Source organism: Thamnophis sirtalis, unplaced genomic scaffold, assembly GCF_051295495.1.
Source record: "Thamnophis sirtalis isolate CommonGarterSnake01/CBP01778 unplaced genomic scaffold, rThaSir2_p1.2 scaffold_2, whole genome shotgun sequence".
Taxonomy (NCBI): Eukaryota; Metazoa; Chordata; class Lepidosauria; order Squamata; family Natricidae; genus Thamnophis; species Thamnophis sirtalis.
The window spans coordinates 152,702,929-152,729,548 of record NW_028261382.1 but is presented as its reverse complement, the minus strand read 5'-3'; the positions used below and the strand labels follow the sequence as shown (position 1 = coordinate 152,729,548).

At 40.6% G+C, this 26,620-nt stretch overlaps 1 protein-coding gene across 25 annotated transcripts in view; it reads left to right on the top strand.

Moving 5' to 3' along the window:
- EPB41L3 (erythrocyte membrane protein band 4.1 like 3) overlaps nt 1–26,620 on the top strand; it is a 157,511-nt gene that overhangs the window by 74,388 nt on the left and 56,503 nt on the right. For 24 of the 25 annotated variants that reach the window (XR_015695665.1, XM_087707228.1, XM_087707238.1 and 21 more), the window contains exons 2-3: nt 18,659–18,855; nt 21,283–21,480. Coding sequence is in view for 24 of the 25 variants with exons in the window: in XM_087707228.1 (XP_087563354.1) it covers nt 18,670–18,855; nt 21,283–21,480 (384 nt within the window). In the remaining variant the exon portion in view is untranslated. The remainder of the gene's footprint in view (nt 1–18,658; nt 18,856–21,282; nt 21,481–26,620) is intronic. The other variant, XM_087707234.1, reaches the window with a different exon arrangement.

Here is a 26,620-nt window from a genome sequence, read left to right as displayed (position 1 = left end):
TTCTGTGTTTTTCAATAATATAAGATAGAAACAAATGTGCCGAATAACAAAAATGATAATCGCGTGTTAACCAAGAAAATAATTGTGTCATTGTAGAAACTGTGTTTGCAATTGTTCTAATTTTAGAATGTGGTTGGAATTTTTAGAAGGAAATGGTACTTCTGAAGGTACCTAAACAGGACAGGATTTAAGGACCAAAAAGCTGTTTCTTCTCTTGATGGCAGGTTACAGTATATAGTCTGAGATGGTATGCTGCATCTGTGCTCTGCTTTAAAAGGCTGAGACACTGTTAAAATAATATGAAAGGGTTTGATTTAATTAATTTGGGGCCCCTTCTATAAAGAAACATGGATTTACAGTTTGCTAAGTGTATGCAATGTCCTGACTCAGCTCTCCCTTTGAAATAATGTCTGATATGGATTCCTCATTTTGATTATTTTATATCTGATTAGTGAACTTAGGGTAGACTCTTCTGAATTCTGACTGCAAAGCAAGCAAATGGCTTCATTTGTTTTTTGTATTTTTGCAAAAGATTAACATAGTACATAATAATGATACAGTAGAAAAGGCTTCCCCTTAAATAAGTAATACCAAAGGCTGATTTTACCAACTGATTTTAATACAAAGTGATTTTCCTCTGCTTGTCAACAAAGATCAAAAGAAAGTGCACTTATACTTCTGTATTTTAGTGTTATTGTTATTTTTGGTGCATTTCATGGCACCAACAGAAAACCTTTCAAGAACTTTACATTCAGGGGGAAAACTTATCAGTGGGTTCTTGAATTTGAACAAAAAAGGAACATACTTTTATGGCAACTGCTTTGTTCTAAAATTGCCGTTTTCTCCTAGGCGCTGCTTAGAGTGTCCAAGCACGGGTTAACTTCAGCTTGCTGCCCAAGGACTGAGTTTAAGATTATTGTAGCTCTGCCTCTTGCTTGCCTCAGAGGCTCAGTTTCAAAAAACTCAGTTGCCCTACAGGACGTTTTCCTTGGGGTTCCAGGCCTTGTGCAGCAAGCTGGACCCTTATTCCTATGCTAGTTCAGTGTAGTTCCTTTTTAAAACTTTTATTTTGAGTGTTTTCCTTTAGCTAGAGTTGTTAGTTTTTTGTTTTTTTTAATTTGGCTCCGTTTTTAATTTACTTCAAGTCCAGATCGCGCGGGCAGGCTCCCTGGAGCGCTGCTGGCCTGCAACCTCTCTTGCAGCTTCGCACACCGGGGTCTCACTTAGCGGCTGCTAGCAAGGGCGAGGGGTCAGGTAGGATAGAATCCCCGTCGCACGGAGCATTAGGCTCTTCAGAAGCCCCGGTGTTGCTCCAGGCGCATGCGCGCGCAATGGCCGCCATCTTGGAATCGCATTTTGGCACGCTTTCTTTTCTGGCCTTCTAAAGTTGCCGCGCAGCCTGCCTAGACCAGCAGATCTCTGCGGAGGGTCGCCCTAAACTCGGGTCTCACTCTGGGTGGCCAGGCAGGCTCCTTACCCTCCGGAGTTTTTCTCCAAGCGGCTGCAGGAACCCTTGGCCTACCGGGTCACTCTACCTGCTCCTAGGCACGGATCTGCAGGCGCCTGGCCTCTCTCTCAGCCGGCACCTAATTCCAGCTTCTTGCAAGAGGTCCTGGGCCCATTACCTCTGGAGGGCCTAATTTTGCCTCAGGCCCACTTCGACCCTGCAGGCCTTCACAGGCGAGCTTCAGCAACTCCATGGAGAAGCAAGTGGATGCTCAGGCAGGACCCACCGACAGTAAGCGCAGCAGGCCCAACCTTGCTGCCAAGAGTAATGGGATGGGGTGTCCATCCAAAGGGAAACACCCCAGGGCTAGGAAGGCCTCTAAGGCTGATGAAAGAATGGCTGTGAGTAGCCAGAAAGCCCTGGAAAAACAATTCCAGAAGGCCCAGGCAGCACAGCATCAACAGTTAGTAGGCCCCACTCCCAGTGATAATGGAGTTGGTCCTTCCCCGCCCACCCTCCACCAAGAGGAATCCCCTGCCTTGCCAGTTGAGGAGGATTTTGGTTTTTCCCCTAATCCATCCAGGGCTTCGCTGGGATCCCCTAGCCACTCCCTGGCTGAGGATTCCCTTGCTGATATAGATTCTTTGGCTGAGGAGGAATCCCTGGCCCCTTCTGTTTTAGGGCCTTTCCCCCCCCCCCCTGAGCCAGGAGACCCATCTGTCTAAGACAGATAGGTTGTAGCTCGTGCTGTATCACGGAGCATCTCTGATGGCATGCAACAATTGGCATTTAAACTGCCCATTGTCACTACCAATCTCAGCAAGAGTCATTCAGTTAGACCACAGATGCCCCCAGCTAGGCAGGCTTTGCCAACTCCCACTGGGATCAGTGAAGTGTCAGATATGGAGGCGGCGGAGCAGGATGCTCCGGATCTCTCTGACAATGAGAACCCCACCACTGAACAGGCTGCGAGTTCTGGTCTCTTCAAGCCTTCTATGTTCAGGGCTATTCTCACTAAGGCTCAGGCAGCTGAGCCCCAAATGGGTCTTCCAGCCCCGGCAGATAAGTCTTCTTCAGATCAGGGTGCCAAGGAGGCCATAGGCCCCCATGATCCAGGCGCAGGTTTATTTAAGGAGGTTCCTCCACCCCTGGACCTGGTTCCAGCTCCACAGCTATTCCTGGACATCATACACTGGCCATGGACCCAACCGGGATCCATGGCCAACCCTAGTGGGCCAGATAGGAAGCTCTATACCATGGAGGGCCCTCTGGAGGAGCTGCTGAAGCTTCCTCAGGTGGATGATCCCATTGTGTCTCTCACCTTCTTCTCTTCCAGTGGATTTGCTGGAAGGTTTAAAAGCTGAGGACAAGAGGGCAGTGTCAACTTCCCACAAGGCCCACCTGGCCACTGCTTGGGCCATGAGGGCTTCTTCGTCCTCTTCCTACTTTAGCAGGGCAGCTTTGTTCTGGCTCCGCAAATAGCTGTCAGGCCTTCCAGCAGGGGATACTAGGGCGAGACAGGATGTAAACAAGATCATAGCGGCCGTCGAGTACTCTGCTGACGTCTCTCTCACGGCCACGAAATTCTCCTCCAGAGCCCTTGCCTCTAATGTCACCTTGCGATGAGCCGCCATCGCTACACATCTCCGATCTCTCCCAGTGAGACTGGAATGCTACTTGGACGACATTCTCATCCACTTGTCGTCCAGGGGGCAGGCCCAGAGAGACCCGGACACCACTATCCAAGTCCTGCAGCACCACGGATTCTCGGTCAACCTCACCAAGAGCCATCTGACCCCGACCTGCAGAATTCAACATCTCGGCATGGTGATCGACTCCTGGGACTGCAAAGTCTTCCTCACGCAGCAGAGAGTGGACAGCATCAGATCTCTGGTGAGACCATCCGCTCCACCGGGTCAGTGTCGGTCGTCTCCCTCTCCCAGCTGCTGGGGAAACTGGTGTCGTGTATTTCGGTGGTTCTGTGGGCACGACTGCATACACGAGAGCTCCAGTGGTTCTTACTCCCGCTCCAGAGATGCAAGGCCAGCAGCTCCAGAAGGGTGGTTCGCCTCCCTCCGAAGGTACTCCGCTCTCTCAGGTGGTGGCAAATGGACGCCCTTCTGAAGGGCTGCTACTTCAGGAAACCAGAGCACCTGGTCATAACAACAGATGCCAGCCTCTTTGGTTGGGGCGCTCACCTACAGACTCAGGTGGTCCAGGGCAGATGGTCGCAGGCAGAGTTCGCCCACAACATAAATTGGCTAGAGCTCCGGGCCGCCAGGCTAACACCCTCAGACGGCAAATGACCACCCTGAGCACCATCCTGTCCACAGACTCTCAGTTACCACTTTCCAGACATCCGCAGGTTCGTAGTTTCCTCAAAGGGGCTACCAACCTCTATCCGCCCACAGTCCACAGATACCCAACCTGGGAGTTGTCTATCGTTCTTCAGTCGCTCTCCGCTGCTCCCTTCGAGCCACTTCAGACTGTTAGCCTGCGCCACCTGACTTTAAAGACAGCCTTTCTCATTGCCATCACCTCAGCATGCAGGATATTGGAGTTGGCCGCCCTCTCGGTTAGAGGCGACCTTTGCATCGTTCACTCCGACAGAGTCATCCTTAGACTGGACCCTGCCTTTGTGCCAAAGATCAACACTGTTTTTCATAGAGTGCAGGAGGTGATACTCCCGGACTTTTGCCCGCGTTCCAGACATCAGAGACAGATCGTGTGGCATAAGCTGGATGTTCACCGGGTGGTGCATATTTATATGAAACGGACTGCTCCATTTCACAAATCAGAAGCGTTCTTAGTGTCCTTTCAACCTGCATCCATGGGCAAGAAGGTCACGTCTTCCACCATAGGACGCTGGCTGAGGGCGAGTATCAAGATGACTTACGAACAACAGGCCAGACCAGTTCCTCCTCACATTACAGCGCATTCAACGAGGAGCGCTGCGACCTCGGCTGCTTGGGCCACTCAGGCTTCTATTGAGGAGATTTGCAGGGCCACTACATGGTCAAGCCCATCTCCTTTCGTAAAGAATTACAGACTTGACATCTTCGCCTCGGCTGAGGCATCGTTCGGGAGAAGAGTTTTACAGAGGGTCATAGTGAACCCCGCGGCCCTAGACTGTTCTTCCCTCCCTGGGACGACATAGCTTTGCCATGTCCCGTGCTTGGACACTCCAAGTAGCGCCTAGGAGAAAGACCGTTGACTTACCTGAATGGTCATTCTCTAGATGCGAGAGTGTCCAACCCCACCCTTGAAGTGGGGCCGCGAGGTCCTTTTATCACTGTTTGGGGGTTTGGACTTATTCACATTTATGGACTATTTGGGACTTTCCTTCGTTTTTCGAAACTCAGCCTCTGAGGCAAGCAAGGGGTGGAGCTACAATAATCTTAAACTCAGTCCTTGGGCAGCAAGCTAAAGTTAACCCATGCTTGGACACTCCCACAGCGCCTAGAGAACGACCATTCAGGTAAGCCAATGGTCTTTTACTTCTTCTTTTTTTAAATATACTTTTTTATTTTCCATTTTCATAACATATAATCACATGTATACTATTACATAGCCGATATCCTATTGTATTAAGTAGTAATTACATCAGTTCCTCTTGTCATCAACACCCAGAAAGATAAAAACCCATTATTAGCTCTTCTGGTCTCCATACACCTCTTTCTTCTACCTCTTTCCTACCTCCTTTCTTCCCTCCATCATCCTTTTCTACTCTACTTCCCCTTCCTTTCTCCTTCTCCTCTCTCTTCATTCCACTCCTCCTTATCCTCCTCATCTTCCCCCCTTACCCTCTCTCCTATCCCTCTCTTCCTATCTTTCTTCTCTCCTCTGCTTCCCACTCTTCCTCTTATTGGTGTATTTCAGCTTCTGAGCAAACTCCATTCTATGTTGATGGTATTTATGCTTCCATATCAATATACTTAACATATCTTAGTTTTAAAGAAAAAATAAGAGAGGACAGTATACACGTGCAATCATATTACATTAAAATCTAACACCCGTCGTCAAGCCTAATATTCATCCCTCCCTCCCCCCTCCCCCCCACCCACCCCCAGCCTTCCCTCCCCCGACTTCCCAGAACCCATACACGGTATAAATCTTTAACAAAAACAGTCTAAAATATATTGGAAAAAAGAATAGAAAATTGATAATATCTTTACATTCAACTTAGCTCCTCCTTGTTAGGCTAACTTTAAACAATTTATATCATTCCTGATCTTAATCATAAGCTATCTGGAATTTCTTAGTCCCATATTTATTTTGTACATAATCAATCCATTTTTTCCAGTCTCGTTTATATCTCTCGTTTGAGTGGTCCTTAAGATATGCAGATATTTTAGCCATCTCGGCTAAATTTGTGACTTTCAATGTCCATTCTTGAATTGTAGGCAAATCTTCCTTCTTCCAATATTGCGCCACCAACAATCTAGCTGCAGTTATTAAGTGCAAAATCAAATTAATCTCTACAGCTGTACAATCAGTAATTATACCTAACAAAAATAACGGAGGGGTAAACTTTATCCTTTTTAAAGAACATTTTGCATAATCCACCATATTTTTATGCAAAATGCCTTAACCTTTTTGCAAGTCCACCATATATGAAAATATGTAGCGTCAAGAGAATCACATCTCCAGCATTTGGGTTGTAAGTTCGGATACATAAAAGCCAACTTTTTAGGATCTAAATGCCATCTATAAAACATCTTATAAAAGTTTTCTCTCAAGTTTTGGGCTTGTGTAAATTTTACATTTCTTACCCAGATCCTTTCCCATGTATCCAACATTATTGGTTCTTCAATATTTTGAGCCTACTTTATCAGACAGTCTTTAACTAATTCTGTTTCGGAATCCATCTGTATTAATACATTGTATAGTCTCTTTATATGCATTAAGCTTTGATCTCTTGTTTGTTTAAATAAATTATCCTCGATTTGCATAAAACCAATTTTTTTATCTGTTTTCCACCTGACCTGTCTGTCCATACTGGAACCATGTTTGAATTACCTTTTCCTCTTTTAATTCATCCAAGGATTTTAGTTGTAATACACCCCTTTCTAGGGTAAGAAGCTGTCTGTAAGTAATTATATCCTGTTTTTGTACTATATTCATATTTTCTATTGCATGTCTAGGAATTGCCCACATGGGTATCTTATCATTTAATTTGTATTGATATGTTTTCCAGACCCGCCGTAAAGCATTTCTTAAAATATGACTTTTAAAATTCTTGTCCACTTTTTTGTTATGTAGCAGATAAGCATGCCAGCCATATATCAAATCATACCCCTCCATATTAAGTATCCTATCATTTGTTAAATTAATCCAATCACTAATTACAGATAAAGCTACTGCGTCATAGTATAGTTTTAAATTGGGTAATTTCAAACCTCCCCTCTCATACACATCTTGCATTATTTTTAGTTTTACTCTTGGCTTCTTCCCTGCCCATACAAATTTATTAATACCCTTCTGCCATTCTAACAGGTTCACATCTTTTTTAAGTATAGGTAGCATTTGGAAAAGAAATAAAAAATTAGGTAAAATATTCATTTTCACTGCTGCTATTCTTCCCAGCAAGGATAACTGTAACTTTTCCCATTTTTTCATCTCTGTCTGTATACTATGCCAAAGTGGTTCATAATTATACTTATATAACTTCCCATTTGAGGTTGAAATATGAACTCCTAAATATTTGACCTTTTTAACTATTTCACATCCTATCATTCCTTCTTGTTCTTTCTTTTGTTTAGTATTCATATTTGTAGCTAATATTTTTGTTTTCCCTAGATTTATTTTAAATCCTGACACTTGACCATATTGATTAATCATATTCATTAAGATCATACTAGATTCCTGCAGTTGGGTTAATATTATAACCAGATCATCCGCAAAAGCATGCACTCTATATTCTTGCTGCCTAATCTTAATTCCCTTTAGGCCCTCCAAGCCCCGTATTTTATTCAACAATATTTCCAAAGTTATAATAAACAGTAATGGGGACAAGGGACAACGCTGTCTTGTACCTTTTTCAATTTGAAAAGAATCTGTTAAACTTCCATTAACTATAATTTGAGCTGTTTGCTGTTGATATATTGCTTTAATTGATTGTAAGAAACGTTCTCCTATTTGCATTTTTTGCAGTGTTTTCAACAGGAATAATCTACATTAAGTAGTGATATAGGTCTGTAGTTTTTTGGCTGGGTAATATCTTCGTCTTCTTTAGTATGTTGAGTATATGGGATTGTATGTAAGTGTGTGAGTGACCCACTTTTATTGTTATTACTGTTGCATTTGTGTATTTTAATAATTACGTGGGGACTGGTTGTGTGAGTGTTTGAGTATGCTTGGCTCGGAGGACCTGCTAGGGAAGGCGGGGGGTACCGGGGTGATTGGGGGGACTACGGCCACGGGAGTGGGTCGGAGCATTGCGGTCGTGACAGGGTGAGGCAGATACGGCGGGGACCTTAGGGCTAGCCATTACCGGGGAAGGAGGGTTCGCTACATTACAGAGATCCCTCCTTCCGGCCCTTTGAGTCCCACTCCAAGACCAGATGGCGCGAGTACCCAGGACCCTGGTCTCAGGCTGCTGTTGCTAAATGCCAGGTCTGTTATTCACAAGGCTCCCCTCGTCCGGGACTTAATTGTTGACGAGAGGGCAGACCTGGCATGTATTACTGAAACCTGGCTGGGCACAGAAGGAGGAGTCCCCCTTGTAGAGATGTGCCCAGAGGGATTTCAGGTGCTTCATCAGCCGAGAGCCCAGGGAAGGGGTGGCGGTGTGGCTATTGTAATCCGGGAGTCTCTGTTACCTCGTAGGGTCCCTGCTCCGGAGCTTGTCGGGTGTGAGTCCCTGCTGATAAAGTTGGACCTCAAGGGTCAAGTGGGTTTGCTGCTAACGTACCTGCCTCCCAACTGCGTTGCAGCATCCCTCCCCTCGCTCCTCGAGTCAGTAGCCGAGCTGGCAGTTGAGTTCCCCAGGCTTATAGTTCTGGGGGACTTCAATTTGCCATCGCTCGGTGAACGCTCTGATGGGGCGCAGGAGTTCATGGCTTCCATGACAGCCATGGGCTTGACCCAGGTAATTCGGGGCCCAACCCATGCAGCGGGTCACATGCTCGACCTCGTATTCCTCTCGGAGCAGTGGATGTGTGATCTTGGTCTGAGGGGTAATGAGATCATACCCCTGTCGTGGTCAGACCATTGCCTACTGAGGCTTGACTTCCGGAGGCCAAACCCCCACCGTAGGGAGGAGGAACCGACCAGGTGGTTCCGCCCCAGGCGACTTATGGACCCATTGAGGTTCCAGACGGAGCTTGGGGTCATTCCTGATACTCTCGCCCACAGTTCGGCGGAGACTCTGGTTGCCGCCTGGCACTCGGCGGCGTCGGAGTCTCTTGATCGGATTGCGCCACTACGGCCCCTCCGGGTCAGTGGATCCCGGAGGCCCCCTTGGTTTACCGAGGAGCTCCGGGAGAAGAAACGCCGGAGGAGATGCCTAGAGCACCAGTGGAGGTCCGATAAGTCCGAGGCGAACCGAGCACTTCTAACCACCTGCACCAAGGACTACGTTCGAGCATTAAGAACTGCCAAAAGATCATACATTTCTGCCTTGGTTGCGTCCGCCGAGTCACGCCCAGCCGCCCTGTTTAGGATAACCCGCTCCCTCCTTAACAGGAGGGATGCGGGAGACCCCTTGCAGGGTAGGGCTGAGGACTATGCTCAATTCTTGGCGGACAAAATAGCTCGGTTTCGGTCGGACTTGGACTCCACCGCAGTAGATCCAGCCGAGACACAGGAGGACCGCTTGGCAAATCATCTCTGGGTTGAGTTCCAGGATGTTGCCTCTGGGGATGTGGACAAGGCCATTCGAGCTGTAAGTGCCTCCACCTGTATTCTGGACCCGTGTCCCTCCTGGCTGGTTGCCAACAGCAGGGAGGTGACACATGGCTGGATCCAGGCGGTCGTGACCGCCTCCCTTCGGGAGGGGCACTTCCCCGCCGTACTTAAAACGGCGGTGGTGAGACCCCTCCTGAAGAAACCATCCTTGGATCCAGCCATTTTAAACAACTTTCGTCCTGTCTCCAACCTCCCCTTTATCGGGAAGGTTGTTGAGAAGGTGGTGGCCTTCCAGCTTCAACGGGCCTTGGAGGAAGCTAGTTATCTTGACCCCTTCCAGTCCGGCTTCAGACCTGGTTACAGCACAGAAACCGCTTTGGTCGCATTGACCGATGATCTCTGGAGGGCCAGAGATGGAGGCTATGCATCCATCCTGGTTCTCCTTGACCTCTCAGCGGCTTTCGATACCATCGACCATGGTATCCTTCTGCGACGACTGCGGGAGGTGGGAGTGGGAGGCACTGTTTTACGGTGGTTCTCCTCCTACCTCTCGGACAGGTCGCAGTCGGTGTTGGTCGGGGGGCAGAGATCGTCCCTGAGGCCCCTAACATGTGGGGTGCCACAGGGTTCGGTCTTATCCCCCCTACTATTTAACATTTACATGAAACCGCTGGGCGAGATCATTCGGAGGCACGGGATAAAATACCACCAATATGCGGACGATACGCAACTGTATCTGTCCGCCCCGTGCCAACTCAATGAAGCGGTGGACGTGATGAACCAGGGTCTAGAGGCCGTTAGGAACTGGATGAGCGCTAACAAACTGGTACTCAACCCGGACAAGACCGAGTGGCTGTTGTGCTTCCCTCCCAATAATTTGGCGAATGTACCAACACTTAGGCTGGGGGGTCAAATTTTACACCCCTCAGATAGGGTCCGCAACTTAGGAGTCCTCCTGGACCCACAGCTGACTTTTGACCACCAGCTGTCAGCTGTGACCAGGGGGGCATTTGCCCAGGTTCGCCTGGTCCGCCAGTTGCGGCCCTACCTAGACCGGGAGGCTCTCACAACAGTCACTCGAGCCCTTGTGATCTCTAGGCTGGAATACTGCAATGGGCTCTACATGGGGTTGCCCTTGAAGTGCATCCGGCGACTACAGTTAGTCCAGAATGCAGCCGCGCGAGTGATAGTGGGCGCACCGCGGTTCGCCCACGTTACACCTGTCCTCCGCGAGCTGCACTGGCTACCTGTTGGTCTCCGGGTGCGCTTCAGGGTACTGATGACCACCTTTAAAGCACTCCATGGTAGTGGATCTGGGTACTTGAGAGACCGCCTCCTGCCGATTACCTCCCTTCGACCAATTCGATCGCACAGACTGGGCCTCCTCCGAATCCCATCTGCCAGTCAATGCCGACTGGCGACTACACGGAGGAGAGCCTTTTCTGTTGCAGCTCCGACCCTGTGGAACGATCTCCCCGCTGAGATCCGTACCCTCACCACCGTCCAGACCTTCCGCGCAGCCCTCAAGATCTGGCTCTCCCAGCAGGCCTGGGGATAGGTTCCTAATTCACCCGCCCGAGTGTTTGATTGTTGAACGAAAGTTGCGTTTTACTATTTTTTTTCTTTGTTCACATTTTGTTTTGTTTTTGATGTTGCACTTCCCTCCCTTGTGATTGTGAGCCGCCCTGAGTCCCCTCAGGGAAAAGGGCGGCCTATAAATTTTAATAAATTCAATTCAAAATTCAATTCAATTCTTTGGGTATCAGGGATATAAAAGCTGTCTTCCAAGATGGAGATAGCTTACCTTCCGTTTGAATCTTATTAAATAATTCCTTAAGAGGTTCTACCATTTCTAATTGTAGATTTTTATTGTAAACCGCTGTCAAGCCATCTGTACCAGGTGCCTTCCCTGCCTTTAACTGCTTAATTACCTGTAAAATTTTCCCCGAAGTTATTGGTTGATTCAATCTTTGCCTCTGCTCTTCTTTAACTATGGGTATTTTTTCTTTATCCAAGTACCTCTCTATATCTAGACCATTAATTTTGTCACCCTTGTACAACACTGTAAAAATTCACGGAAGACCTTTTGAATCTCACCCTGTTGAAACACTTCTTTCCCTCTGTAGTGCAATTTGGCTATGTTACGAAATTTTTGTTTTTTCCTAATCTGATATGTTAACCATCTACCAGATTTATTTGCATTGCAGAAAGTATTATGTTTTGCATATAACAGACTAGTTTGTTTGTTTGGAATGTTTGGAATGTTTATTAACATTTGTAGGCCGCCCTTTTCCCTGAGGGGACTCAGGGCGGCTCACATAAAATCAGGAAGGGGGGAATACAAACAATGACGTAGACACATATAATAAAAGTAATAAGCAACATTCATTCATCATTCGGGAGGGGCGACTATCCTTGTCCCCAGGCCTGACGGGCTAGCCAGTTCTTAAGGGCTGTGCGGAAGGCCTGGACGGTGGTGAGGGTACGAATCTCCACGGGGAGCTCGTTCCAAAGGGTCGGGGCTACTACTGAGAAGGCCCTCCTCCTTGTAGTTGCCAGCCGGCACTGGCTGGCCGATGGAATACGGAGGAGGCCCAATCTATGAGATCGAATTGGTCGCAGGGAGGTAATTGGCAGAAGGCGGTCTCTCAAGTACCCAGATCTGGCTACCTGGTCTGAGATCAACATATTAAATTGGTCTTTTAATAAAGTAATTGCTTCTTTAATCTTTATATCTCCTAGTTTTAAAGTTAACTCTTGCTCTTTCTTCCTAATTTCATCTTCCAGTTCTGTTCGCTTTCCCCCTTGTTTACGTGTATGTAATCTATTTAGATTTATCAAAGCTCCTCTCATATACGCTTTACTTGCATCCCATACATTTTCCATAGATGTACCCTTAATTCATATTAAAAACAAAGTATTCTGTTAACAATTTTTTACATTCATTAGTATATTTCTCATACCTAAATAAATTTTCATTCAATCTCCAAGACCTTCTTGCTTGCGTCACCCGTCCCAACTCCATCCAAACTGGATTATGAACTGATAAAACTCTGGCACATATCTTTGTCTTCTTCACCCTAGAAAGCAAATCATTGGTAGTTAGTATGAAATCAATTCTGGAAAAGGATTGATGTCTATTAGAAAAGAAGGTAAAATCATATTCTTCTGCATTTCCTTCTCGCCAAATATCTCTCAGTTCGAAATCATCCATCATATCAAAAAAGGACTTAGGTAGTTTCGCTCGCATTTGAGTATTTGGGCGAGAAGCCTTCTTATCTTTCTTAGTGTCCATAACACCGTTCCAGTCACCCAATAGTATGCAGGACCTATAATCCCACTGTACTAATTTGGCATGAAGCTTTCTATAAAACCCATCTTGTTGTTGATTGGGAGCATATATTCCCAGTAGCAATGTCCTTTTCCCTTCTAATACCAAGTCTATTGCAATGTATCTTCCGTGGGGATCTGCTTCGATTAATTCAGCTTTCATATCCTTCCTTAAGTATATAACTATACCATTTTTCTTCTCTGTAGCGGAAGCTATAAAATGTTGTCCAAATCTTGTATTAATCAGATATTTTTGATCAGTTGATCTAATGTGAGTTTCTTGCAAACAAATTATATCATTCTTGAACTGTTTAAGATAGTGATATATTTTCTTTCTTTTCTGTGGAGAGTTTAATCCATTGACGTTCCATGTTAGAAACTTAGTTGTCATCTTTGGCTCCCTGAAGCTTTTTTAGAGCCATCTAAACATCCTGGAATTTAACCTTTGGTCTGGCTCCTCCCACTGCTTCTAAGCTGGTAACTGTAGCATCTTGACCGGTAACAGTTGTTTGTTGTGGTTGTTGCTTTTTTAATTGTTGGTCCATTCGTCTGGTAATCACATGGGTTTGTCTTTGTTCCTTGACTCATTTTGCTTCTGAGAGAGAAAGATGATCCATCCTTGTTGATAATTGTGTAGTTTGCTGTCTATCTTGTCCTTGTTCCCTTTCTCTAGGTCCAGGTGGGGCGGGGTGTCCAGTCTTCAAGATATTATGGTAAAAATCTCAGGCGTTCCATACTGAATTAAGAAGGTATCTTTGCCCCTCAAAAATGACTGTCCAAGATGCCTCATAAATCAGAGCTCTGAAGGAAGTCTTTTTGCCTCGCTGCGGCAGCAATGTTGAGGCTCCGCAAGGAAAACACTCTCAAACAGTGGGAAGATGTTCCGGCATATCAGGAACCTGAAAGAATCCCTTCTGCCTTGTTATGCCGGTAATTAAGCGAAGCCACTGCTTGCACTCATTGTGAGCGGCGCAGCTGGGGAAGCAAATCAATTAGCTCGGCAGCCTTCTGTGAGCGGTGAGGATGGTTGCCTGACCAAGCCTTACTGCAGAATGGCCGCCAGCTATGTGGCGACCATTTAGAAGCTCCGATGATGTTTTCGGGAGTCCTTATGAGTTGTCTGATGTTGCAGTTGTGCTCCTGGTTGTTGAAGACTTCAGGGTGGATTTTTCCCCAAAAATCTGTCTATTAACCTAGAGAGTGAATAGAAGATGTGTCTCTTTGGGCTTAGACTGAGTTAAGAACTGGATCAAGTCAAGCCAAGGAGGTGTGTCCAAACAATTCAAACTCAGTCTCTGGGCTGATAGGAAGAAGTTGTAACCCATGAATGGAGTCTCCAAGCAGCTCACAGGAAAACCAATTTAGGCCACTATATACAGTATAGTACTTTAAAAAGTATGGAACAAATGAATGATTTTAGTGCTAGTTAATCAAGAATGATATTTTAAATTAGAATTTTGACATTGTCTAATATCTGAATTTCAAACTTTGGATGTATTCATTAGAACTTTTTCTATTCCATAATATATTTATTTTGTAATAATTAACTGAAATACTTGGTGTGGTAAGAATATTTTCTCATACTCTCAATATCAGTAAAACTTTAGATTATATAGTAAAATGCTAGTGGTAGTCATCCTGCTTATATGTAACATTGGCTCAGTAAACTTTTTAGCATGAATGTCCTCACTATTATCTGTAGTTCTATTGTTCTAGAGAATATTGTAGCAGTATATAACCAGCATAACTTAAGCTTGCAAGCATAAAAGGAAAAACAAAGAAAACACTGTTGTACTCTCTTTTTCATTAAGAGGCAGTAATAACAGTAGAAAGTGAAACTGTAGAATAAACCCAGTATGATGTGATAGGCTCTGCTCATGCGTATGGCTGTTATATTTTTATTTTATATGCATTTATTTACAGTATATGCATTTATTTACAAAGACAACACTGATATTAATTTTTCAAGTTATTGCTTTTTCTCATGTTGAAAATATATTTTGCGTCTTGACTAAATTATTAATGTCTATGCATGCATATTACCAGAAGTGACAAGTCTGAGTAATCCTTATTAATGTACTTATTTGTAGTAGAAACCACTGGATTGTGTAGCTCTTAGTATATAGTGTTTTCTAATGAACATGGGTTTACTCTTATCATATTAATAAATTATAGACCTAACAATTCTGCACCTGAGGTCTCATTATGTCTTAAGAGCTTTTGAAATCCACAAAAGATGGGAGTAGTTTCGTAGTGCTATCAAAAGGCGGACTTATGCAATATATTATCAAATCTAGTACAAAATATAAAATACACTGTTTCAGTTGTATGTGCGGTAGTTGGTCATATAAAAGCAAAAATGTCATTCTCGTGCATGCTATTTAATTGTTATTTGGTAAAATGTCTGTTGGTGACTTCTAATTTTAACAACATGCTGACTTAATGGCATTTGGTACGTTAAAATAGAATTTTATATTACACATTACTTTTTTCTCTCAAAAAACCACACAAAACTTAATTTTTTTAAAAAGGAATTACTGATATCTATACTATTCAACCAGAATAAAGCAACATACTATGTTGTGTATTACATTACACTGTATTGAACTGTTACATTATATGGGCTATAAAATTTGGAATCTCCCAAATGCTGTAGTAAAATAAGAACAAAAATGCTGGAAAATGTAGTCAGCTTTTCCTTTAGCAAACGGATACTTTTGTTACATACCATTTTCCTTATGTCTATGAATTCAATCTCTGTATTGGCATTGTGCATAGTGTTACTATGCACCATCTATTTGCATAGATATCTTAACAGGTGTGTGCTCTATGGAGACAGATGAGGAATTAATGTTGTTTTTCAGTTAGGGAATCCATTTGCCTGATTTATGAATTGCCCTTCAGAAATTAAGGAATAACTTCCGTTCAGAAGACCATCCAAATTCTATATTTTTAATTTTTATAATTAATATGTTCATACCCTGGTACGTGGGTTGATGTACTGATTTAATAGTTCTACTTTGATCTCTAACTTTCTGTCTGTGTTATAAAAGGAACGAAGGCAATGTGAAATAATAGGGCACAGGTTGCCATATTCCTGAAGAACTTTGATGCTTGTGGAAATGGTAAATTGAGATATAGTGATGGATTTAAAAGATAAATGGAGAAGAGATAGAAAATAAGTGGTTAATTTGTTCTTGGCTAGGGAGAAAATAAGGACTTGGACAACTTATAATTAAAAGGAAAAATAAAATACAGACCATACAAAAAGCAGATACAGATTTCCGTCTTATATCAAACTCTGCTGTAATGTTTGCAAGAAATGTGTCTGCAGTTTGACCTCATCCTGTCAGTTGCAGTAGCCAAAACATGCCAAATGAAATATTTATGACCTTGCAGCTTTGAAGAATAAAGTTTTAATTTTGCTGTGTTTTTATTAACTGCTGAAACATATCCTTTGCATTTGTTTGCCAAAATTAATTGCCTAAAATAATTTTTACATGTGGTTTTATTATTGTGCATGTTAATATCGTGATGTAAGAAAGAATATATTGCAGTGTTAGGCAGTCTGTTGTCAATGCTGTTGTCTGTGCGCATTTCATTATTTACATTTCTGTGTTACCCAGAAACATCTATAGATGAATTCATGTGTTCATGGTAAAGTTGAAAAGACCAAATGATTTTTAACTATGATATGCAAAGATATGCAAAGTTTTCCAAGGAAAGGTTGTGCACAAAAAGGAGCATTCCGTTGGTTGGCTGGTTGGTTTAGAGCTTGAAATAAAATACTGCGAGCCCCAAATGGCATCCAGTTGTTTCAACTTAACTGCAGTTCAGTAAAACAAAATTTGAAAGTTTAATGTTTACTGCTCTCATCAAAACAATTCTAGGTGTTTTGGTGATGGAAACTATGAGGTTCAGAACAGGCCACCTGGATTGGAAAACACCAGGATAGCCACTAGGCAGCAGCAAAGAAATCTAGAAAAATCTAAATTCTTTTCAGCTATCATGTAAATAATTTTTGCTGTCCGTATGTAGAAATCTTTGCCCCAGCGTTCATTGAATTCAGTGTAACAATCATTTCCCCTGGAGACAAAGATATTTTCATTGAAAGGAACATAAGGAAAAAGATTAGTAGATGGCTTTGTATCTTAGGTCTCTTACAGATCCTTTTCAATTTTCTTCTGGGAAGGCACCCTGGCCAAAAAAAATACATTAATTCTAATCATTACTTTCAAAATGTTCTAGCACAGAAGAACTGCTGTTCTAATTGTTTTGTACACTCCTGTCCAACTGCACTTCATCAATTATCCTTTCAAAGTGTTGAGTCAGCTTTCACTGTTACTTTGAAAACTTTTCTAGATTATAGTATTTCCACAAGCACATGCACAGTAACTACTTATTAAACTTTTCCATGTCCATGTAAACTTAGGCACGGACTATGTGGGAGAGTCTTCAAAGCAGCTATGCCAAGCATCCCAGATGACTCAGATGACTATAATATTGAGGAGGAAGTGTCTTGAAACAGTTCTTCAGATGTTTTCCACAACCACAGCTATTTACTGTTTGTTTCTGAATAGACTTTGATACAAAATATGATGTATTGATTTTAAACGAAATGTTTTGGACTGTACTCTTGTTTAGAAGCATTAAGTAGAATTTTTAGGACTCCCTCTTATTTTTCTCCACAGAAACAACCTTGTGTGATAGGTCTTTCAGCTGCTTTGACACCTTTAGTATCTTGTCCCAGTAGTCTTATTATTGAGGTCCACCATGATAGAAACAACCCTCACATCTTTCCTATGATGGATATTTACAATTATAGCCACTGGTAAAGGTGTTTTGTGTAGAAATTGTCTTGCTGTCCTCTTCTTTCTCCAGAAGTCCAATAAGTGTTCTGCTTAGTCAAGCTAGCAATATGCATTATGCACGTTCAGAAGGAACCTCAGCTTCTGAGCCTTCCTCTCAAATATTCCATTGCCTCTAGTGTTATCACCCACATGTGTCCTTCTCTAAATTCTGACTGGCCTTTGGGTATTCAAAGAGTCCATGGCAGGCAGCTGGCTAACAGCACATGGCACATTTCTCTTTTCCTCTTGCTCTTAATTTAGCTATGCAATTTTCACCCCATCCTGTTGCGCTTGTTCTATGACTTAGTCTTTTGCCTAAGTGCATACCCTGCACTTTCTCACGGTTGTTCATTGGAGTTAAATATTTTCCGATTCATACATGTCATGCCAGTACTACAACTTGTACTGCATCCTGCCTAATCTAAAAGCTCCGTAAACTTGGGTGTGTAACAGCTGAGTGCCACAGAAAGCTGAAGACTCAAGGCGTGCTTTAGCATTGCCCTGCCTGTCTCCAGACTACACTTATTCAGACAGGAGGTCTGAAGCAAGACTGTATTTGCAATCCTTAGTATGACTCCTTGTATAAAAGGAAAATCCTGGCTAGTTTAGACTGTTGAACTAGCCTTAAAATTAATGCCAGCACAACTTCCCTGCATATCTCACATCTGAATAAAAAGAATTTGAAGATTATCCACTTCACTCATTTCCCTCTTCAGGCAAATGTCTGAGATATATTCTCCAACAGCAGGAATACTTTGCAGAACCAGACATTTGATTTTTCTGAGATGTCAAAAGATAATCATGAAGAATTATTGTTTATCTTATTGGTTTTTTTAAATCGTATTTTGCAATTCTGAACAAGCATTGAGGCCCTAGAAAATTAATTTCTAGTCGGTACTTTCAGTAACGAGTTAGGAGCATCCTGCATTCAAAATAAATTACCTTGCTCTTGCTTGGATTGACTCCATGTGAAGGGAGGGTAGAGTTGGACATAGTGACTAGATGGAAAGGAGTCACTTTCTCCTTACTTGCAAGTGATCCTAGTTTGGTGAATTATGCATGCAATATTTGTAACAATATTGTATAAATATATTATATATACATATTTTGTAAATCAACCTTTCTTATATGCTTTTTCAATTGTTGCAATTCTGAATCTCACAATTCTTCTTTTTTATTGTAGGGTAATCAACCATGACTACAGAATCTGGTTCAGACTCTGAATCCAAAGATCAGGATCAAGAGCAGAAAGAAACATCTGGTGAACAAGAAAAAGCAACCCAAGAACAGCAGTCACAGCAAGCGAAGGAAGAGCACCAGAATGCATTAGAACAGTTTTCCAGTGTTGCAGCCCATAGCACTCCGGTAAAAAAGGAACAGGCAAGTTATTTAGGGAATCGTCTTTCCTCTAACCTAATGTGTTAGAGATAAGGATTATTATAGTAACAACTGTTATAAATAATAAATATTATAGCAGCATCGTTTTGAGCTGGAGTAGCCTTCCATGACAGTTTTATAGAAATGATGTTCGAGCTCATTTGGAGAGTATTTTGCAGGGAGAGAGGTAGCACATTGTCACTCACAGAAATCAAAATGGATTCTAGAAACTAACAAAACAAAGGCTCAGTGGGGTTTTTTTCTTTTAAGGCTATTTTTATTAAAATTATATAATTACAATAAAGCATGTTTGTAGAAATGAAGCAAATTATGTTAAAAGTTTTAAAATTTATTTCAGACACATATTTGGGGGGTAATGAGTCCAGTTGTCTGTTCTCCAAAATTGCTCTTTTTCGTTTCATTGCTGTTATGAAAAGGAGAGGATCTCCAATATATAACATAATTTAGATTTGCTGTTAGATTTTACTTGTATCTTTTATTCCATTTTACTGGAGTGACTAAAGTAAAGTATTTGCTGAAATTAGTATGAATTTATTTTTTATGATTAACACAAATGCCAATGAGACTAAGGTTAGGTCTTAGTTCCTCAGTCATGGAAGTTTACTCAGTGACTAGTGTTAGTATCAGTAACTGTCAGCAAAAACCATTTCACAGGAAGATGTGCTGTATATACTGCGTTGAGCTTCTGAATAAAGGACAGGATATACATCTAAATTCAAAGGATTGCTTATAAATGTTTTTTTTACTAAAGAATGTGCAATGAAAACTTTTCCATGAGCTGAAATAAATATGTTGGCATGTCCAACTGTTTCATTCTACTTGGAGGGCTGTAAATTCACACATCTGGGTTCCCATAGTGCCCTGCAGAGCCTATGCAGAGTTTCAGGAATGAGGAAAGTAAAGTTCTTTTTGCTTGAAGGGGACATCATTCATGCTACATTTCATGTTGAATGTAGGCCAGCATATACACTGTGTGTTTTGTGTGTGTGCATGTGCATGCATGCAGAGACAATAGGATGCAAATTGCTGAACACACACATTCTCTACACACACACTTATTTTCAGCAATTGGTATCCTACTGTCTGCAATGTTAATAGTTGATATGTTAAAAACAGCCTTTAAACGTTCAAATTTATAGCTAAAATATGTAAAATTGTTCTGGATTAAGAACACAAAATTTACGGAAGGAATTGTCACCAAGACATAAACATTTCCATTGTTGCTTCAAATTATTTTAATCAGGAAATGTTTGTTTGATATTCTTAATCCTTTGGCCAGATCTTCAGATTACATCCAAATCTTTCAAAAAGGGTCCAGTATCATTGGAAGAACATGAATATATAATGAATGTGTTGTCTTTCTGTGATAACTTTGTTGTGGGTAAACTTCATGAACAAGATTGTCAGGCCTCTGTAGGAAGATGAACTTCATGTGAAAATATTTTACTGTATAAAAAAAGTCTTGGATAGTTTTGGTATCTGCTCTAACAGTTCTTGATTTGTTCTTTCTGGTGTTGTTCTTTTTGATGCACAGTAGATATAAATGTAAGATAAATCTGTGGTAGTGTAACCCAAAAAATTATAGAACTTTTTTCCCCTCTTGCTTAGCTATTTGTAAAAGTTAGTATCTATCCATTACTTTCTCATGAATGAAGTTGGTATTTATGCTTGACCTAAACGTTTTCCAGAATAGAAAAATAGTTTTCTTATTTATTTTTAATATATTTTAACAGAGGAATATAATTCTTGGAAGCATGTTACAATGACTGAGGCATTTGTAGAAACAATTAGTGATGAAAGTCAGTAGTGTAGGTTGCAGGCCTAGTTTGAAGTCATTTCAGACCAAAATAGGTATTTATTCTCCTATCATTAAAAACAAATTAACTTATAAAGTTTTAACTGAATTATTTCTGTAGTTCCTCTGCTTTTAAATAAGTTTGTTACCTAGTGGTAGAAAAACCATCTATATATAAAGTCATTATTAAAAAAATACTGCTGGTACTGAAAAGCAATTGCTTGGTATGGTAGCGTATTTTGGGACTATTACAATATCTGGGATTTCAGAAAAAGGAACATGTTTAACAATCATTGCAGTGTTGGATCTTTTTCTATTCAGGTTATTTGACTTTCTTTTTAAACTACCTACTCTATTGCAATTTCCTTTAGCACTTTCCTCTTTTAAAAAAAGCTACACAACAGCAGAGTAGCAGTTTTATTAACCCAAAAAGCTTCACAAATTACTGAAATAAGTGATTTATCTCTTTTCCAATATAATTTATATGCTTATTTTAAAATGGGTTCTGAATAGACTTCTACAAAGGAATGCCTGGTTATGCTACATGATTCTGAAAGCCTGCTCTGATTGCCCATTTTTATTCTGAAACTTGAATTTAATTTTCCTGTTTCTAGGCCACCAACAAAGAACGTGAAGTAGCTGCTGCCGTGGCAAAGCAGCTGGAATATCAGCAATTTGAAGACGACAAACTCTCCCAAAAATCATCCTCAAGCAAACTCTCCCCCTCTCCTTTAAAGATTGTGAAAAAACCAAAAAATATGCAGTGCAAAGTAATCCTTCTGGATGGTTCCGAATATGGCTGTGAAGTAGAGGTAAAAATGTAAAAAGTGGAACTTCTATAGATAGGTTTATGCACATAATGTTAAATTAGGTGAGATAGATGTATACAATTGATGTGTGATTTCACTGAAATTTCCTTTAAATATATATATATATATATATATATATATATATATATATATATATATGTGTGTGTGTGTGTGTGTGTGTGTGTGTGTGTGTGTGTGTGTGTGTGTGTGTGTGTGTGTGTGTGTGTGTTAATTTGTGCTGATAAATAAATAAAGGGAGACTTTATCAGCACAAATAAAAAAAACACAAATATAACAAAGGCAACAGTAAAAATATTGGGTTTCTGTCGTGATGGACTCTTGTGATGAGCCGATTGACAGATGATGGAAGCAGTTAGCTTCCTCCCATAATTGGGGCTTACCAGGGGTTGTAAAAATCTAATATTTAAAATCTAAGAGAGAGAGAGAGAGAGAGCTGTGGCAGTGGCGAACAGGTGGAGGCAGAGGCAGAGGCAGATTTTTTTTGTTTTCCTCCTCTAAAGGAAGGGGAGGAGTGCGTCTTATAGTCTGAAAAATATGGTTCTTGATTAATCGGTAAACGTAGAAAAAAGTGGAAACAAGAGTAGAAAGGAGAAATATTCTCTTTCATAAAGTCTTATGTAATTACATAATTTGGTAGTTTAGATTTTCACTTAGAATATAACATTTATATTCCTTTATATACCTTTATATACCTTTATAAATAAAAGGTAACAATAGCACCTCATTAGTATTCATTAGCTGTGTCTTATTTGAAGGCTGCAGTATAAGGGCTTCACTCATAAAGTTTTTTAAAAAAATACATAATAATGTCTGACAATAGTTTGTTTTGTACTCTATATTTGGACTATTAGCTATAGATTTGAATAGGATATTCCCTTTCAAGAGGCTTGTCCAAGATGGGAACGGCAATAAATTGATCAAAGAACTGGAGCATTTTATTTGTAAGCAAAATTACTGTTCAGAACTCCTTAGCTTATGAAATAAGATATCCTAGAAATTATATTCTTCAATAAATAAATTCTTGTAAGAACATTATTTAAATTAATTGGCCCTTGATTTGGAACAATCAATGCATACTTGATTTAGAGCATTTGTTGTCACAAGGTAATAGGATTACTTTAAAAAAAAATCAATGGAGACCAAGGCCAAGAATAGTATGATAATGTCATAAGACTTCCAAATTTATAACCAACGTTCTACTGTGTTGTCCTGGTTGCTATGCCCAATTTCCACCAAGTGGCTCAATTTGTGGTCGCAGAAGCTAAGGAGCTGTCCAGCAGAATATTATTTGAGATGATCAAAATAGCAGGGAGCTGTCCAATGAAAACAAAGAACACAAATATCTGACATTATACTTTCAGTGTTGTACACTTTTATGTGGGTGGCTGTGTTGATCTGTCCATTCTAGATTGTCTTTAAGCACTGATCCTGTACTACCAGAAAACATTTCTCAAGAAAATAAGTCAAGTCATTGTTTTTGTGCTGACAGATAGCTGGATCTTAAATTCTGCATTTCCTGTTAAATTTGCTGCCACTATTCATCCTGGAAGTAATTTTGATGGATCTCAGTCTGAAGGAACTCCACATATATAAAAGAAATGGCACAATGTACCAAATCTGCATCATTTTATTACATCTGAAGCTGAACGCATTCTTAAAAAAATATAATACTAGAACACTTGTCAATACTGTAGGCAACATAGGCCTCTTCCTTTATGGAAGAAAAGAGGAGCCCTTACTGCAATTTAGAGGTTTATATTCAAAAGGAAAGTGTTTAACTTCTGTTATCTTGCCTGTTTACTGGAACAGTAATCCACAGTTTCTTCCTTAATATATTTGGGATTACCTGTCTATCTCAGGATGCCAAATTAAAAAATATTTCATATTGGATTGAGCTGGGGATTCTAATTTTTTCCACTTTATATAAAGTAGCTGTTACATCCAGCAACTATTATAGATTTGTCATTGTAGTTCATATCTGCATCATGATGAGTAGGCATTTGTCACAATTTTCTGTCAGTAACATCTTTGAATTCTTACCAACTCCTGCTTAAGTCATCAGTGATAGTTATCTAATCATCTTGTTTCCTATCGGCCTTTTTTTTGTTGATTCATTATCAGTGCTTCCAGTAAACAGTTTTATTTCATCTGGTAATGAATAATCTGTTTGCAACAATTTTCTGCCGCATCAGTTTTTCTTTGTTCAGTCTTTTTCATGGTACACTTCTGCTATATGTTACAACTTGGGAAACTATGGCCTTGACAATACATACTTGTGTTGTCAAGGTGACATCTCTGCACTTAATGTTTTGTCTATTTTACAGCTATTGTCATTTTTGTCATAAGTGGTAGATGTTTATTTCATGGTTAGAGTCATTATGCCTTCATTTTTGAGCCAATGAATTGCTACTGCAATGTCTTTTCCATCTATTTGCATTATATTATTATCCATATTAATATAAATCTTATGGTGTGTTTTTTTTAAAAAATATTGAGCAGCGGTTTCACTCCTGGCAAAAAAATTCTTAATCTTCCTTTCTTCCAGCTTTAAAAGCATATCTTAAGTTCCTATTTCTCCCAACAAGTTTAATTCCAATTTTTATTTCTGCCAACCCTCATTATATATGCTGCATATAAGCTAAATAAATAAGAAGACCATTTACCATCTTAATACTCTATTTTTCAGTTTTGAACCATTTATCTGTGCTGTATTCTGTTCCATCTGTTGATTTTTGGCAATGAAACGTATTCTTCTATAGGCTAATAAGATGGCATGGTACATTCATGTTTTTAAGGATGATTCTTTTGTTTATGTTTCTTTGAGTCACTGTTGGCTCTTGGTGATTCATTCAACGAATCCCTGCAGTTCTTTTAGCAAGATTTCATATGTGGTTTGCCTACAGCTGAGTGAATAACTGCCCAAAGACACCAGTTGATTTCATGCCTATGGCAAGTCTAGAACTTTTTCCCCCCTATATGCAATTTCTATTCTGATGCCTTAACCACTACACCAATGGTCTACAACGAGTCAATAACCTTCAAATAATCAATAAAGCAGGAATCAAAATATTTGTGGAACTGCTTACTTTTTCCATTAAACAGTAGATTTCAACAGTGTGATCTTCTGACTCGTAAGAGCCTGTTTATATACTTGACTTTGCCATTCCATACGTAGTTGAAATGTGGCTTGCCAAACGTTAAGCATTATTTTATTAGCATGTAAGATAATTGTTTGGTAGTTAGATCATTCTTTATCACTTCCCTGCCTGCCTGCTTTCCATCCATCCATCAATTAATCTTTTTTGGTCACCTGGATCATTAGACCACTGTTACCTCCATATTTGCTTTGAAATTGTTTGTAGCCTTTTAATTGCATTATAAGATTTCAAAAATACACACACATACACAAAATAAATATTGGATTGTGTTTTCTGTATTTTTAAGAGTTACCCTGTCAGGTTCTTTAGAGCATTTTTAAAAAAGTAGTTTCTGTTTGACTTTTTAGAAGTGTATTTAAATGGACTGCTGTGATCTTAAAAAGGCAATTAACATACAAACATTATCAGTACACCCAGAAGCACTTTTGCTGGAATAGATGGTTATTTGTCATTTGATGTTCTGAATATTAAACATAGCTTTTTCAAAGTACTTTCCAGGTTGAATGTGTATGCATAGAGGCTGGGATTGGTGTTCAATTATTGTTGCTAGTCTCATTAAATCATTTTGGAGAATGAACTGAATATGCACGTTAGAAATTATTCATTTCAATTAATTCTAACCTTTTAAAAGAGCATGTAATTCTGTTTCCCATCTCGCTTATCCTGTGCTTCTTCCTATAAACACATGTAGAGTGCTCTATCAACTGCTTTCTACGTTTTTCCCCCCCTATATGCTACAAGAATAAAAGACTGCCTGGAAAACAGATTTAGAAACTCATTGGAAATGAGTGAAAGCTATCACAGAACTAGATCACATTAAAGATAGAGAGGCAGTGGTTTGTAATATGGGAGGTTGAGACCCAGGAGACAAATACTGATTTAGGGATTGTAATAATTGCCCTCAGGATTGAAATGATGACTTCTAGGAACAGAATGTCAATTCAATTCCAACACTTGAATTTATTTGACTTATTAGCAAGCTAATAACCTGCATAGTGATCAATTGCTTTTCCTACTAAAGGCATATTAATAGCTATTATTTTCACTGAGACTACTCAGTGAAAATTAGAATGCTTAGAACAAGAGTTCTAATTTGATCTGATTTCAAAGTCAGTCTTATCACAATCACAGCTTTAATAAGAATTGGTATCCCTTTATTGAATATTTGTTTGGCTGTTTGCTTAGCTTACTACTGGCTTTTTCAGTTTGTTACAACAAATTGTTGCATTTCTTAATGATTGTTCCACTTAACTGCTTGTTTGGCACTGCAGTCACCTAATTTTTAGGTGACTGCAGTCACCTATTTTTAAGAGCTAAGCTTATCATAGCATGACACAATAAATAATTCCCATCACAAAGAATATGGCGAATAATAAGCAACTTCTTAAGCTACTGTATGCTATGCATTTCTTACTACAGTATAGCTGCTCTTGATACAGAGAAATGAAGATGAAATATTGTATACAGGTGATATAACTGTTGCAATCCAAAGGAGAAAGTATTCAGTTTTGCATCATTTCTATGCAGATTTATTTAAGAATATCTATTTGCATAACTCCTTTCTCATTTTTTAAATTACTATCCAGTTTCGTGTAAATTACTATTGTGCAATAGGCATTTACATTTTATTATGTTCCTCTCTGCCCTGTAATTTTCTATAGTAAGCTATAGTAAGCTACTTGAGGGACCATCTCATCCCCCTGGGATTGGCCTGCCCCAGACATGCTGACAGAAGAGGCATGCTGAGGGCCTCATCAGCCAGAGTCCAGGAGAAAGAACGTTAGTCTTTACGTGAATGGGTCTTTCCAGTAGATATGTGGGGAGGGGCTATAGCTGGGTTTGTCAAAGCCTGATTGGTCCAAAGACTGAGGGAAATTTCTTTGAGTATCCGCCTTTCCCCATTGGTTCCCAGTTTCCTCAAGGTAGAATGACGAGCACTGTAAGATACAACAGAAAAACAGACC